The sequence below is a fragment of the Dipodomys merriami genome, unplaced genomic scaffold, assembly GCF_024711535.1.
Source record: "Dipodomys merriami isolate MVZ:Mamm:240054 unplaced genomic scaffold, mDipMer1.0.p SCAF_50, whole genome shotgun sequence".
NCBI lineage: Eukaryota > Metazoa > Chordata > Mammalia > Rodentia > Heteromyidae > Dipodomys > Dipodomys merriami.
This window is the reverse complement of record NW_027206069.1, coordinates 8,182,177-8,199,016: the sequence shown is the minus strand read 5'-3', so window position 1 is coordinate 8,199,016 and position 16,840 is coordinate 8,182,177. Positions and strand designations below refer to the sequence as shown.

At 50.3% G+C, this 16,840-nt stretch overlaps 1 protein-coding gene across 1 annotated transcript in view; it reads right to left on the bottom strand.

Moving 5' to 3' along the window:
• Prima1 (proline rich membrane anchor 1) overlaps positions 1–16,112 on the bottom strand; it is a 44,778-nt gene extending 28,666 nt beyond the window's left edge. Inside the window, exons 1-2 of the mRNA XM_069997685.1 lie at positions 16,020–16,112; positions 8,493–8,628 (exon numbers count right to left, since the gene is read on the bottom strand). Coding sequence (XP_069853786.1) covers positions 8,493–8,628; positions 16,020–16,112 — 229 coding nt within the window. The remainder of the gene's footprint in view (positions 1–8,492; positions 8,629–16,019) is intronic.
• Positions 16,113–16,840: the final 728 nt, after the last annotated feature.

The following is a 16,840-nucleotide window of genomic DNA, read 5'->3' as shown; positions in this document are numbered from 1 at the left end:
CCCAAGGATCTCAGTGCCACTACTGAAGAAGAGAGCTGAGGCCGCCACCCACAGCCCCAGACTCCTGCCCATGCCAGCTCGTTTGCATATTCAAGGCTCATTGGAGAAATGTGGAAGTCATCACCTCTGCTCCTCCCCACAGCAAAGCAGACCTGAAGGGGCTCAGCCCCCCACCACAGGGTCTGCTCCCTGGTTCCCCACCTCCTCTTAACTTTGCTTTCAGCCTACTACTCAGCCCAGAGCCCATGCCCACCAAAGGGCTTCTGGCCTCCAATCCTTTACCCCAGCCACTCCCTGTGCTGATACGGTTCCCCTCCACACCTCCACTGCCAGCCTCCTCCTGGAGAATCTTTCTCCCATCTCAGCCCAGCCAGTGCTTCGTCCAGCACACCTTGCTGCTCTCTGACACCTGTGCCATAAATGTTGCGTGAAGAAATGTGTGTGGGCCATAGGATGCTCTTTAAGTCAACCAGCGAGGCATCTGTGTGAGGGAAGACTTATCTGATGCCCTTGTGTTGAATGCCCACTCTTCCAAGTGGAAGGGAAACGCATGGGCCCCTGCCTGGAGCCCAGAAGGCAGATTGATTGGCGTAGCATCTAGGGTGAGGTCAGCCATGGTGGTCACAGTGGAAGAAGATGACCGCTGTGGGCAGATGCTGCCAGGGACCTCCAGGATGTGCCACTTCCCTGCCGCTCAGTGCTGACTGACTCCCATGTGCCAGTCTCCCTGCTTCCCAGGCCGCCCAGTCGGCATCTCCAGGTACCCAGCCTGACTGGCAGCTGACCTCTCTCTTGCCCTCAAAGCCCTTCTGATGTTTCCTGGGATCATCTCCCAAATCACCACTTGCCACAGAGTCTGTTTCTAGAGAAGCCTAAGGACAGACAAGGACCCAAGTCTGCTAACAAGTAATAAACTCTTAGGAAACATTGGCCCTCCCCCAGCTCTCCTCCCAGAAAGCTTCCCCTTCCTCACCATCGGTCACCCCGACATTCATTTATGCAAATGCTTGGCGTGCACCTTCCGGCTGAGTCTGGGGACAAAGATGCATAAACAGTCCCTGTCCTCAGATCAGCTGCCTCGTCCTGGATGCAAGTGAGACCTACAAGGTGAATATGGACTCAGACTAAGAAGCTAGTGCTGTCAGGGGAGGGGGCCCTGTTCTAACCTCTGCTGCACATTAGACCCTTCATCTCTTTCACAGCCTGGTGAGGAGAAGTTCCACACAAGCCCCCCCCCACCTCCATGCTGTGTATGTCAGATCACCTGGCAGCAGACCCCTGTGACTTGGAGAAAGAGCAGAGGCCTTCATTGAATCTAATGATTTGAAAGTTGCTATTAGATATGCTCTATTCTTGCTTTGAGTTATGTTCTTGCTTGCATTTTTCTCTTTCAGTAATCAGTTGCTTTGGACAAACTGAATCAGCACCTAAGATGCACAATTTCAGGACCCCTGCTTTCCAGCACCCTTTCCAGTGGGATTTATCCCTGCTGCCTATGGAAATATCTAAGTGTTCTTTTTCCCAGAAAGACTCCTGAGCCGTGTGCTTTAATGGTTTCCTAACTGGCTTTAGTTTGTCACATAAACTGTGGGTAGTGACATAAAATGAAGCAGGTCAGGTAAGAAGCCCCGAGTTCTTTGCACCTGACGCCAGGCTTCCCGGTGGTATACAGACGGAACTCAGCCCTTTGCACAAGGCGTAGTGGCTCCAGTTTTAAAGCAGCAATGTTCAAGGGACACTCAATCTTGATACTAAGTAAGGCCACAGTTGGTTAAATGAAAGCTGCATATAGTAGATCCGTAAAAATAGATTGAATACTGAGAATAACCATGTGTCAGGCTTCGGGCAGCCTATCCCTCAGAACCCAGAACTAGGAAATTATATATAATCTAACCGAGGATCTAGGCACTTGTCAAATAATTATTACTTCAGCTACTCAGAAGACTGAGAAGGAGAGGATTGTAGACCAGCCTGGGAAAAAGTTAGCAAGACCCTATCTAAACTGAATACATATGAGGCCCAGGTAGGAGGATCAAAGTCCAAGGATTATCTGAAAGAGTGTATCTGGGGGAACAGGGGAAGCAGAAAGGGCAGGAGGCCTGACTCAAGTGTAAGTGCTTACAGGGCAAATGGAAGTTCCTGAGTCCAAGCCCTAGTAGCACTGACTTCAGTAAACAAATACATAGTTAAAAGGTGAGTTATTAGTAGAAAGCAAAGTGAGAAGTGCAGAGAGCGTATGCACACATGCGTGGGAACCTGCTAATGAAGGGTGGGGTGGTTGCAAGGCACCCCATGTGGTAACATGCCTGCAAACCCCTCACTTGGGCCTTCACTGAATCTAATGCTTTGAAAGTTGCAATATGTTCTATTCTTGCTTTGAGTTATGCTCTTGCTCAGGAGGCAGAAGCAGAAAGACTGGGAGCTCAAGACCAGGATGGGCTACAGAGGGAGACTTGCTCAAAACATAAATAAATAAAATGAAGAGCTAGGGGTGTGGCTCAGTGGTAGAGCCCTTGCCTGCATGCACAAGCCCCATTCCAAGTTTCACATAAGAAAAGTAAAGAAAATCTCGGATGTGTCTCCATCAAGAAATAGCATCTAAGCTGGGTGCTGCTGGCTCATGCCTATAATTCTAGCTACTTGGGAGGCCGGTAGTGGAGACAGGATGAAGGATCACAGCTTAAAGCCAGCCATATAGGAAAGCTCTCGAGACCCTTTTTCAACCATATCTAGAAGCAGTGGTACATGCCTGTCATCCTGAGATATATGATACTAGACCAACAGTCGGTGACATTCCATCTCCACAGAGGGAAGTTGAATATGGTAGCACACAGCTGTAATCCCAGCAACAATTAGGCATAGGCCCAGATGGAAAGTAAGACCCTATCCTAAAAATGAAAGACAGGGCTGGAGACATGGCTCAGTGCCAACCTAGCAAGTACAAGGCCCTGAGTTCACTCCTCCTAGAACTTACCCCCAAAGGAAATGGCGTCTGATTCCCCCCTGCCTGATTATGAGGCAGCTCTGGTCACTTGATTCTAAAAACAGAACACAGTAGCAGTGACACTGTCTACAGCTTCTACCTGCTCAATGCCTCAAGATCTGGCCGCCATGTTGTAAGGAAGCCCAGACCACAAGCTGACATGCCATGCAAGGGGTTCAAGTGTCCAGGCCAGCTGAGCATCTAACCGTCAGCAAGGGCCAACCACCAGACCTGAGGAGGGAAGAATGTTCTAGTTGAGTCCAGAGGCTGTGAGAGGAGGAACGATTTGGGGGGATAGCTCATTCTATATCCACAGGTGAAATCTATCTATATAAGGTGAAGTAAATTCAAGGTCAGCCTCAGGTATCTATAAGGACTAGACTATGCAGAGGCTCTGACCCAGGAAGGACTAGAATATACAGAGACTCTGACCCAGGAAGGATATCGGTGATGGGGAAGAAGGGGAATGTTAGGCAGGAAAAACAGCAGGAAGGAATGAGACAGCCTTGAATTAGTTTTCCTTACCAGCTGTGCAGCCTGGAACAAGTAACTTGCTCTCTCTAAACCTGTGGGTTCTTCATAGAAATTGAAGCTAAGACTGACTTTTATAAAGGAGTGTTTGAGGATTAAATGAGATAAAAAAAAAAAAAGAGCTCCTACCAGAGTATAGGCTACTAAATATTGGTTTATTTCTAGCATTCTAGAACTTCCACAGTCCTAAGGTGGCCCTTGCATGCAGAGGTGAAGCAGGTGACCCTGTTCCTAGTTCCATCACTGCGGTGTGGCCTTTGGGGAGTCACTTAATCTCTCCTCTGATTTTTTTCCAAGAATAAAATAAACGCAAAAATAAAATCTGTCTCGGGGCTTTGAACTTCTCAGAGACTGGTTCTGTGGACAGGCAGGCTCCTGCCTCTTCTTTGAACTTCTCAGAGACTGGTTCTGTGGACAGGCAGGCTCCTGCCTCTGTTCTGCTAGTTACTTCTGGCCCCATCTGCCCTGGAAGAGCTCACAGAAGGCATTGTGTGCTGTTCCCAAGGGCTGGTACACAGCTCTTCCCGTGGCCTTGACCATCTGAGTCACCACATCGCTGCCACTTACAAGGCAAGCCCAGGCCTTCCGCTCGGGAGGTTGTCATGGGCTTTTCTGGCTGGGTCCCCCCATGTTGCCTTTGCCTGGGATCTCTCCCTCCTACACCGCCTAGAAATAACTGCACCCTGGGGACCACTAGACTGAGACAGCTCTCTCTGGCAAGAAGTGTTTCTTTTCTACTGAAGATCTAAAAGAGTCTACACCTCCCCCTTCAAGAGCCCACTTCATCCCTGGAGTTTTGTAGAGGCAAGAAAGCCGAGTCCTCCTTAGAGAACTCACAGTCTGATGGCCAGTGGCAAGACCCATTGCATTCCAGCCTCTGCATGGGGCTCGCTTTGCATGGAATCCTGGAGATCATTTACATACAACAGGCAGTTATTAGTCCATTTCACGGATTCAGAAACAGCGGCTCCAGGCAGTTCAGGATTCCCTAGCTAATGAGCAGAGAGGTTGGAGGGCAGGAAAGCCAGGTTCTGAGTCAACTTCTTCAGATCCAGACTCTTGAACAACTTTCCAAGGAGTTCTGATGCAAAGTCAAATTTGAGGCCCCTGCCTTGAGCCTCCCTACAGCCAGAGGGCAGCCACCGCCAGACTGGCATTACCCTAGCCTGAGGCCCCAGGAGTGGGCCCCAGATGGAGCCCAGGAAACCCATGCTCTGGTAGATCTCTGGTAGATCTCTGGTAGAACATACCCAAAACCCTCCAAACAAATGCAATCACAAAAGCCAACTTTGAGAACCACTTTGCCATTGCCAGAGCAGGACTTTCAGGGGTAAAATCAGGATAGTTCTGAGCAAATCAGGTGCTGTCTGGATAATGGGGGACATATACCGGACAATGTGGAGGACATTCAGCTATTCCTGCAAAGGCTTCTGATTAATGTTCCTACGAGGAGATCTCGCAGGTCTGCACAAATAGACTTTTCTCTCTCCTTTCTTCCTTTCTCTATTCCCAGCACATGTGTGGAAGCCAGAACTCCAAAGGATCAGTGGTCCTTCAATAGATCTCCAGCCTGATCCAAGGTCCTAATTATGAGCCCCTGCCACAGCAGCTCTCCATTTCCCATGCCTGCCAGCCTCTCCCTGCTGCCAGGCCTATCCCAGGTCTCCCAGGGAAGTCTCTTGCTCCTTTCCCAGGACTTCCTCTCCACCTCCTTCCTGTCTGATAGACTAAGACACGATCACAAACCCAAACCAGAATGATCCATCTAAGATATAGGCCTCCCATTACAGACCTCCTCAACCAGCAATTACAAGCAGGGAACTTAACCATGTAGAGGGCAAGGCTGAGGCTGTTTCCAGATAATGAAACACTTCTGGACTTGAATGAGCAGGGGTGTACTTCATCCCTGCTGGGATTGAATATCTCGTCCCCAACTGCACCTTTCAAGGCCCCAAGTCTAGCCAGCATCATGGGCTGCTTTTGAGCAGAAGGCTGTTCACAGAACGATTAGCAAGGATGGGTACCTGCCCATCATTTGCTCACGTTTGAGATTTATCAAGTCAACCCTGTTGGGTGGCTGGAATCTGGGAACATAGTTTTTAAAATAACCTCACTTCTTCCATGACTGATCTAAAGACGAACACGAGACCCAAGTTGGTCCAAGGAAAGTCAGCCCTGGGCTTTTTCTTGCAGTGGGGGAGGGGACTCTATTGGTGGCACAGGGTCCTGGACCCTGGGGCCACAGGATTTGCATCAATATGAGAGAAAAGCAACCAGGAGAAAGCAGAAGCGATAGTGAGAGAAAAGTTGAAACAAAGAGGGAAAATATCCCAAACCCAAACCATCATCACTTGTAGATCTAGTAGATCTACTACTAGGAAATCCTGACGCATGAGCCAAAAAACTTACATTCCCCTCCCCTCTCTGTTACTCATAACTAAAAAGTCCTGTAACACTGTCCAACCACACCTCCTCCAGCAATATTCCGTCTCCCCACAAGGTCACATGTTTTGGCCGGTTCCATATCTGTGGGCCCTAGCCTGGCTTCAGGCCTCATGGGTACTCCAGGAGATGAACAGCCTCAAGAGACCCCCCCACACACACATTCCCTCTCATCTGGCAGTTCAAACCCAATGCACTCCCTATATTGTCTCTGAACCAGACCACGCAAGAGCATGCCCTTCTTTGCTTACCATCTCGGGCTTTAGCACTATCCGTTTAAGTTTCCTAAAGCCCAGGTTCTGTTCCTGCAGTCTCATGAAGAACTCAAACACTAAAGCTACAGTGGAGACATCAAATGTTCCCCCACAGATCCACTGGGTTGAAGGCCTGGCCCCCAGCCTGCCATACTGTAGGGCGGAGCTTTTAAGGAGTAGGGCGTCATGGAAGGAAGGAAGGTCATTGGTAATCTGTCCTCATTTCTTGGCTTCCTTGCTGCCATGAGGTGAATAGGTCTCCTTTACCATGTGCTCCTGCCATGATGTACTGCTCTGCCACAGGCCCAAGACAGAAGGACTAAGTAACTGTGAACGGAAGCCTCAGAAACAGGGAGCCAAAAATCAGCCTTTTCCCTTATTAAGTTGATTATCTCAGGAATTTTGTTACAGAAAACTAACACAAAGCCTGTGACTAAAACAAAAATGAATACACTCCTTTTGATTCTTTTTCACACCCTCACTACGGTGCTACTATGGCCTACTACAGGTCACCACTTGCTTCTCTTCCCTTCTAACAAAAAGAGGAGGGAAGAGTAGGCCTTCTACAAAAGGCTACAATGTAAAAACATTGACTTGCTTTTGTTGTATTTATTTTTCTGGTCACCTTCTATCTATATCACTGGTTTTTCATTCATAAAACTAAGACAACCCCCTTATTGAGCACAGTGAACCCCAACATGGGTTCCACAGACTCACACCTCCAAGCATCTGTCCATGCTCTTCCCTCTACCTAGATGCACATTTCCCATAACCTCCTTAAACAAGCCCATTATTTCTTAAAAACCTAGGCCAATGTTACAGCCACTGGGGCTGTCTTTTGCCCTAATGACTCCAGAGTTTCTGTGTTCTTTCTGTGGTTTGCTGACAGGATGGCCTTTCCTGTGGGCCTGAGTGGTCCCAGAACCAAAACAGGCCTTTACCCTTCTGTGAGGCACAGAAGCTCAGTCAGAGCAAGAGGAATGGGGCGCCCTAACTGAGGGATGTGGATCTATTACATACCAGCACCCAGATGGCGAGCTCAGGACCCAGAGAGTGGGAGGGAAGACTTCCCAGGAAGGGAAGACTGTATACTCCCAGGACAGGGAAATCACTGAGGCCATGCCCTGGAGCACAGGTCCTGGGACTCCAGTGAACATACTGAAAAAGAGGGCTCCCACAGAGGCCTGGGGCAGAGGGCCACAGAGTCCTTGGTTCTCCACATGACTCTGCATTCAAATCACCTCAGAGTTTATCCTAACAATCCCTGAGCCCACCTCAAAGACTCTGCCTCTGTCTTTGTGGGTTTGAAGTAGGCCAGGAACTCTGTACTTTAAAGTCCAGGATTCAGGCAATGCTGAGACAGGTCATTTGAGGGCCACACTTTGAGAAGCCCAGTTCCACACATTGTCAGGAAAGGGCAGGGACTGGTAAGGTCCTGACAGATAAAAGGCAGAAATTCACACCAACTGCAAAGCTGTCCTAGAACATCAGCAATCACCGACAGAGTATCTAGAGTCACAGAGAGCAAGCCTCATCAAGGTTATTTAAAATATGCCCTCAAATAATTCAGTTGTGACGTGTTTAATGAGGTAGATAGAGACATCACGGGCCTCTGTAGACTGAAACTGGAGTGATCCATCTAAAACACAGAACCTCCTTTGAGAGGCCTCATAACCAGCAATTGTAAGTAGGAACTCAACAGTGCAGAGGTCAGAACTGAGGCCATTTCTGGCTAAAGAGCTATTCCTTTGTCTGAGTGACCAGACAATCAAATTGTTACAAGATGTGGTCACCCCGAAGTTTAAGCACAATTAGGAGCAAATGACTGAAAGGGTCTCCGACCTCCTTGGCTCTTAGAGCTTCACCTTTGGCTCTACCCTGTCCCCTCAAAAATGAATTTAAAAACAAGAACGGCATGGTTAGGTGGGGGAAGTATCTAAGACAGTACCCAGCAGCAGCCCCCTATAAAGATCTGGCCTTCAGAACAATCCAGGCTCGGTCACTTATCAAACAGAGATTGACTTTTATCCGATTAACCGATGGGGAAACATTCTTCTCCATCTCGCAGGAGCATTCTGGAGGAACGGCGTTTTGCAGACTGCAGGGAAAAGTTGGGCCTTGGCTTGCCTCCCGCTCGGCCAGTGGAAAATTACAAAGGAGGCAGGGCTGCCCTGAGCCTTGTTCACCCACCCTTCCTGGGCCCAGGAAAACATACAGAATATCCCAGAAAAAAAAAGAAAGAAAGAAAAAATGTAAAAAGCACCAGCTAAGCCTTTACCTACCTGGTGCGGAGAGGAGTCTGGGAGGCGGTGGGGGCGGGGGCGGTGGGGGCAGCGGGGGCGGGGGCCGGCACTGGCAGATGTGCTGGCAGCTGTCAGTCACCTTGACGCAGGACCTCTGGGGCTCACCGTGTGTCACCTGCAGACATGGGCACAAGCAAGAGACCATAAGGCAACTGGAGGCTGAAAGGGGCCCATCTGGTCCCTGCCAGGCTGGAACTTGGAACTCTTCCCCAAGTCCAAGGCAGGTAGAACAGACCCCAAAAAAGTCCAAGAGGACAGAAGGCTGGCCTGGCAGGATGGAGACCAAAGTTTTATTCCCAGTTCTGCCAGGGACTTGTGATGGGACCTTGAGCAGGAAACCTGGATATCTGAGAGATGAACTAGACCTTGAGTGCTACTCTGAAGAACTTCCCCATGGTACAGATCACTCCGTCAGAAGTGGCTGCCGAAGATTGTCTCATCTAGACAGTGACACTGTGCTGACATGAGTCCTCAGTCACCTAAGCACACCCAGCTTTCCATCTTAAGGTCAAGCCTCTGCCATCTCTCCAGCCACAGCTCCCATGGCCTTTCGGTATCTACTCTGGGGTGAGGCCACCCCATCTTAGGAAGAACCTTACCTGGCCAGGCTTCTGCCCAACGAACCATTTGTAACTCTACATCGCCCTTCCTCCCAAGATCTCCTAAATGGTTCCCCACTACTCAGGCTTCAGACCCTGTGCCATGTGACCCCCGACAGCCTCTTACCTCTGCCTTCTCCCTGTGCTCCCATCCTCTGCCCTACTCTCAGCCTCCTGCCAGCCCCTGGCCTTTGCACATACTGTAACTCAGGCTGCAGTGTTTTCCCACTAATGCCTGCTTCTTTACATACGACTCAGACTGGCTGTCAAGCTCAGAGAAGCCTCTCACCTTCTTGACCAGGATGAGTCGCCTCATAGGCTCCCTAGTACCAGGTTCCCTCCCTATGCAACTGCAGGCTCAGGGAAGGCAGGGCCAAGCTTTGAACTCCCTCTTGTTATTGTAAACCAAGGAAAGCCTAGTATTCTGGAGAATGGATGGATGGATGGATGACTCTCAAAGACTGAACCAAAACTCATGCCTCCTGCATCTTGGCCCAGTGACTCGCAGCACAAGGCATCAGTTAGGAGTTCCCAACCCTGGAACCTCCATCCCCACCCAGGCAGCTTGGACAAATTCCCCTACCTGACTTAGACTTTCACAAAGGCTGGGGGTACCACTGTGGCTTCCAGGTTAAATGGAGGCAGAGCCCATGGATGCCTCTCTCCTTTGTGATGGACTACCACTATACACAGAGGGCCATAAAGTCAAGAGTCCAGGGTTTTGTGCCAGTTGCAGGTTGCAGGGAATAAGCTGACTCAAAGGCCAGGAGAGGAGAGCTGATGGCCCTTCAGCGATGGGCCTGGCTAGTCACCAGAATGAGTGACAGAACCCAATGTCCCTACATGCTGATATCCTCAGCCTGTCCCTTGCAGGCAGAGAGACTGGGTAGACTGGGTACGCCTACTGTACTTGGGGGAGATGAGCCACCTGGGTGGCAATGGTAGGTAGACTGATTTACAGCCTCACCCGCATATCTAAGAGGCCAGCAACCTCCCACCTGGCACCTTTTAGTGTTTTTAAAGGACCATTGATTGCCTTTCTGCCTTGCCTCCCACTGGAAAGAGCACATCCTCCAACAGCGAGCCTTTTTGCTCAATTATGGTACCAAGATGATTAGCTCCTTACCCCTGAGGGGGGTTGAGTTCCCACTGTCAGGCCTGCCCCCCCACCTTCCAAGACCCTGAGGTCACTGGAGAGCTGCATGCTTCCAAGGGCTGGCCTCTCAGCTGCTTCCCACCCCAGCTACCCCGTGTTTGAGCTTTGAGCTATGCCACGGCCAAAGCAAGGGCTTTCCCAGGCTCCAAGGGACCCTCTATGCAATAGTTCAAACTTGAACTCTTATGTGTTTGTGTAACCTGGGCCGACACAATGACCCATTTCTGGGAGCAGAAGGACACAGATGTATAAGGGTGTTTAATAGGATGAAATGACAGGAAGGAAGATTGGGGCTGAGTTTTAGGGCTGAGGGAGAAGGATGTGAGGGAATACACTGCATTCTTAAACACCAATGGCTTCCGGTCTTTGGTGTATGGAGGCCCCACTGAGATGGAAGCAGGAAGAACTGTCTAACCACCTGTCCTTACAGAACAAAACAAATCTAGGCTGGCCGTCCCTCTGTCTGAGGGCTGGGTCCGGTCCAACTCAAGGGGCCCCTCTTGGAGTTTGATTGCAGCACAGTCTACAACTCACCCCTTTTCTACCAGCCAGCCTCTATTCATCCTTTGAAGTCCTCTCTGTCATAACCACTTGGGACTAAAGCTGCCTTGAACTTCACAGCCCCCAATGTGGACCCCAGCCTACCACTGCTTTTTTACCGCAACCATTTTCTTTTTGGAAATTCTCCTGCTGTCTAGACTGTGTCTCTCCACACTAAGCATGTATGCAATGGTAGGTGAGTCTGTTTCTTTCTCCTAAAGGGTGACATGCAGAGCCCTGCTGGGTGTCAATCATGAGCACATCTTTCCATGAACATGAGGGAAAGGGGAAGATTAGCAGCCACACAACTGGTGGGAGGAAGGCTCAGCCAGTCTAAGGAATGTGCCCAGAACCCATTGCTCAATGGATACTCAACAAAGAGGTGTGTGGGGATCTGCCCACTAGGGTAGAAACTCAGGATCAGTTCCATTACCCACCCCTGCCCACTGTGGGGTTCTGCTGGCTTGTGGTAGTAGATTTAGAGGAAGACTTGGGTGGTTGGAAAAGCTTATCTGGGCATCTGGCTTCATGGGTTTCTAACTTGGGAAGTCTTACAAGCAAAAGGAATTAAAAACAAGATGTCCTAAAAGCGAAAAGAGCCACTTGCTCGTGGCTGAACTTTAGAAAGATCGAGGCCCAGTTAGGCCTTCAACCTGTGACCCCCTCCCTTCCCTGCCAGAATGGAAGCTGCTAAGATTACCTGCTGGGACCATTCTTCTAATCACCCTCACCTGCTTTACTACCCTCCCACAGTTCTACCAGGAACCAGAATCCTGCCAACTCTGTGTCTACAGAGTGGGCTAAGACATAGGGAGGTCCTACAGCCAGACACCGGGTTTTGTGGTCTGGGGAACACATTGCTTCATGGCATCGATCCCCCTGCCCCATGCACCACCTCAGTTTTGGATTATCAGTGTAGCCTTCAGGTCAAACAGGTTCTGAATCCACCCACTTCTCTTGATCTCCTGTTACTGCCCACACCAGGCCCTCATCAGCTCTCATTGGGTGGAACTTGCCTCTTGTCTAGGTTTCCAGATAAAAGACAGGATGTCCTGATATATACTTCTTTTTAAAAAGACCCTGTGTCAGACACGGTAGCTCACACCTGTATAATCCTAGCTCTTCAGGAGACAGAGCTGAGGACTGCAGTTTGAAGCCAGCTTGGGCAGGAAAGTCCAAGAGACTATCTCTAATTAATCAACAAAAAAGTGAGCCAGGTGCTGGTGGCTCACACCTGTAATCCTAGCTCCTCAGGAGACTGATATCTGAGAATTGAGGTTCAAAGCCAGACCAGGTAAGGAAGTCTGTGAGACTCTTATCTCTAAGGAACCACCAGAAAACCAGAGGTGGAGCTGTGGCTCAAACTGGTAAAGTGCTAGGCTTGAGTGAAAAAGCTTAGGGACAGCACCCAGTCCCTGAGTTCAAGATCCACAACTGACAAGAAAAATAAAAGCTGGGAGTGGGCTCAAGTGGTAGAGCACCAGCCTTGAGTAAAATAGCTAACGATCAGTAGCCAGGCTCTGAGCTCTAGCCCTAGTACTTTGGGAGGGAAAACAAACAAACCAGCCCATGGCTTATCTGAAATTTCAGTTTAACTGCAAGTCTTGTAATCAATCCTACTTGCACCTTACCACAACCCCTCCCCCAGTTCATCCTCTGTGCTGGAGCTGGGCTGTGTCTAAAAAGCCAATTGGATCTAGTGCTGTCTCTTATTGCACCTCTTTGCATCCTGATCTGCCTTCATGTCTGCTGCAATACCACATCTTCAACAGGCGAACATGGAAGCTATTTGCTCCCCTGATCCCTTGCCTGCAATTCCTGGTCCAATCACCTCCCAGTGCCATCCTACCAAGAGGGCAGGGACCACTGAGCCACGTGTCCTTAACACAGAGCCTGGTATACAGGAGATGCCCAATAAATGCTGCTGACTGATCCCAGCTATGGCGACCTATGGCATTGGATCGGGGATAGCTCCTGTGGCATCACACAGAAGCCCATCAGGCCAGATCTGAGCTTGTCTCCTGGCACTTGCTTTGGACAAGCAACCACAAAGACGATGGCTTCTGGCATCCTTTATGGAGAGAGGCCAGCACCACAGTAACTTGATGAGACACACTCCTGTCACACCTAATAAATTCGCCAGCCTGTCATCTTCTTCGCTTGCAAGAAGAAAAAAGAATCGACTGAAGTGAACTTAAAAGAACCCTAAATCACAAAAGTGCAAAATCTCAACTGTAGACTCATGAAAGTAGAAAGGGGAGAGGCTAAGGAATGCCCCCATCAGCCCTCAAGCAATTTAAAAGTCATCTGACTTTAATGATTTAACTTTCTTATCACCAAGCAGCAGCCAGAGGCTACCACTGGCTTCAAGGGAGGAGCCTGGTGCGTTGGGAACCCAGGGTCTTTGGCTTCATCAACCACTCAGTTAATCATAAGACTTGGTGTCTGTCCCATCTCCCCAATGTTCCCCCCCCTGGGGGAGTCTTCTAGGGAAAGAAATGCTTCTGGAAGCCCAGACAACTCTAAGCTCATTCTCTAGTTGAGAAATTCCTATGACGTGACAGATTTATTTTCTCCACTTAAAGAGAGCCACATAGCCTCCTGCGTCTCCATGTTTTTCTCTGCTCTCCTACGTTTCCCTGGACTCAGCTCTTCTGCTTAAAAACCAGATCCATTCATTCCAAAACTCCTTTTCTCTTGGTTTCTCTGTCCTTATCATTTGTAAATTAATTTCTCCAGACCTCAAGCCAAGAGTTTGTCCATTCTATTTATTTGGAGGATTCTTTACTAATTGATTTTCATGAAAATTGATTTGTATTGAGTCAGATGATTTAAAACACACATACACACTCCCACATGCGCGCACACACACACCACTTGCTTGTGCAAGTATTGCCTGGCTGAAGGACTCTAATAAAACTGAGCTGCTTTGAAGAAAGGAGGATTTGGGGCTGGGGTAGGACACGTGGCTCAAGACTGACAGGCCTCACCAGCTGCCTCTCCATCCTAGCTGTAAAGTCTTCCGGAAGAGCGAGAAGTATAAACACATCGGATTCAAAGGCAAAGTAAATCTCACATCTGAGGTTCAGCTAAAAGTTTGAACAAGAGAAACCAGTCCCAAACCACCCAAGTGTTTAGCAGTGACAAAATCCTCCATCCTGAGCGCACACAGCTGAGTCTAATAACCGCTCTTTCACACATTAAACAAAGCTGTCAATTCTGAGAGGAAAACAATTGTGCAACAGAGGTAAGCTACAGAAGAGAGCAGAAGATGGGGCCTGAGCAGGGGGTTGGGGTGCGCATTAGCTCAGAGCACCCAGTTCTCTGTGTGTGTGTAGTGCGGGGCAGGGGGGTGCCAAGGCTACCATCCCAATAGGACTGACCTTGTCTATGCCAGTGGAGTCCTGCCACTGGGGCAGCTCATGGACCATAGCAATGTTACCCCATCCCTTCTTTGATCTGTCACCCCAACTCAGGCCAACCATCCAAAGAGTTTCTAACCCCCCAAGTGCCACCAGGAGAAGATGAAACTGCAACTACTACTGAGTGTGTCCTTCAAAACCCCACACAGAAAGCCTCCAACCACTTCCGAAATGCCAGACCATACTGTGGTCAACAGACCTGGAAAGCCCGTTTGCAGAGAGGAATCTTAGCAACAGTATTTACTTTAGTGCAGGCACTAAGTAATCCTTAGCTCACCAAATACCTACATTAATGTCAGATGCCGGTGACTCATGCCTGTAATCCTAGCTACTCAGGAGGCTGAGAGCTGAGATCACAGGTTTGAAGCCATCTCCCAGGCAGATAAATCCAAGAAACTCCTGTCTCCAGTTAAACATCAAAAATGCCAGAAGTGGAGCTGTGGCTCAAGTGGTAGAGTACCAGCATTGAGAGAAAAAGCTAAGCAAGAGTGCCAGGTACTCAATTCAAGCCCCAATACTGGCACAAACCCAAACAAACTAAAGAATCCAACCACCAAAATCACCTACAGTTGCCCAGATAGGAGGAGAAATCAAGGCTCAGAAAGATCAAATATGAGCTGGTGCTTAAAATCCAGAGCTCTCCACTGTACCATTGACCGGGTACCTTTGGGACAATACCAGGGACCACAGCATCTAGCTAATTCTCTCTCTCTGACCAAGGAACGCTAGCAGGAGGCTGCTGCCTGGTCTCTGCCAGGAAGCTGGGGGAGGAGAATGAGGGCTTCCACCTCATTCCTGATAGATGGGTGGGTCTTTACAACCCATCAGAGCTTCCCCAGCAATTGGAGCCACAGGAAACCAACTCCTGCATGGAAAGCACTTTGGAGAAGCTAACAGAAAGTTTCAATGAGTGTTCTGGTTAGGAAATAAAGCACATTTTCTTTCTTTCTTTTTTAATTTTGTTTTCGTAAATGTTAGCATCAAAAGGTAATGTCAAGCTGGGTGCCAGTGGCTCATGTCTGTAATTCTAGCTACTCAAGAGATTGGAGGATCGTGGTTTGAAGCTAGCCTGGGCAGAGAAGTCCATGAGACTTTTTTTGGGGGGGGAAGGGGAGTCCGGTGGTGGGGCCTGAACTCTGGGCCTGAGCGCTGTCCCTCAGTTCTTCAGTTCAAAGCTAGCGCTCTACCACTTGAGCCACAGCGCCACTTCTGGCTTTTTTCTTTTTGCTTATGTGGTGCTGAGGAATCGAACCCAGGGCCTCAGGCATGCAAGGCAAGCGCTCTACCACTGAGCCACCTTCCCAGCCCGTCCATGAGACTTTTATCTCCAATTAACTACCCAAAACAGAACTGCTAAAAGTGGAGCTGTAGCTCAAGTGGTAGAGCACCAGCGTAGAGTGAAAAGCTAAGAGAGAAAGCGAGAGAGAGAGAGAGAGAGAGAGAGAGAGAGAGAGAGAGAGAGAGAGAGAGAGTGCACTGGCCCTGAGTTCAAGCCCTAGTACTGGTAGAGTAATACTAATTATTATAATTATTAATAATAATAATGTCTAACCTCCTTTCTATGCCAAGGTCCTGGCCTGCAGGCTCTTAGGCCACAAATGAAGCCTCCTTCCAAGTTTCTCACCTTTTTCTGAACCAGTGTATTTCCGGACCATACTAGTTTTTCTTTTCCTAAACTCTCCCTTGGACCAATTAGTGGGGGTGGCTGTCGGCGGCCAGAGTCTAACGTGACCTTCTCCCCCCTCCCCTGCCCAGGCTTCCAGCCCTCCGCAGCCTGCTCTAGGCTCACCTGCATGAAGCCCCAGAGCGGGTGGAGGGCGCAGCGCAGCAGCAAGGAGGGCCAGCAGCTGCCGCGACGCAGCACCAGGTCCCGGAGGAGCATCTCGCCCGGCGGCGCCCACGGGTGGGGCGAACTGTCAGGGAAGCAAGCTCAGGTCAGGCGGCCAGGCGCGGGCACCACTGCGGCCCGCGCACCGCACCGGCACGCGTCCCGGTCCGGAGCCAGCGGGTTCGCTGGACACCTTAAGGCAAACCCGCAACCGTCCCCGGAGCTGGCACACCCTTGCTGAGGCTCCGTGCATTCCAGAAGTCACGATCACTCCCGGCGCACACCCCCAGAGGACTGCGTGCACACTTCGAGCCCATGCACACCTCCGGAAACAGCCCGGCACACTTAGAGAGCCCGGTGCAGTTCCCGGAAGGCCATACGCAACTCACTCGAAAGCCGGCGGGAACCGCTCGCGGCGCGCACACCCACGGCAACGGCCGTGCGCACCCACGGGCCCCCACTCACACTCACCTACTCCTGCCCGCACACTCGGGGCCCTGCACGCTCACACCACGAGACCGCTCACTGCGTGCGCTCCGAGCGGTCCCTCTGGCCTCACTGCGCACCCCTCACGACACCGGTGCCTCCGTGCGCACCCCTCTCCTCTCCCCCCGTCCCCCGCCAGGCCCCAATCGCCCGCCCGGGGGCAAGGGTTCCCATCTCCGCCCGCACCCCTCCGAGGCTCCCCGCAACCTTGCCTGGAGGCAGCTCCAAGCGACGCTCGCCGCGGGGAGGGGAGGTCAGCGCTGCCCCCACCGCAGCGGCTCTGCTGGCCAGCCACC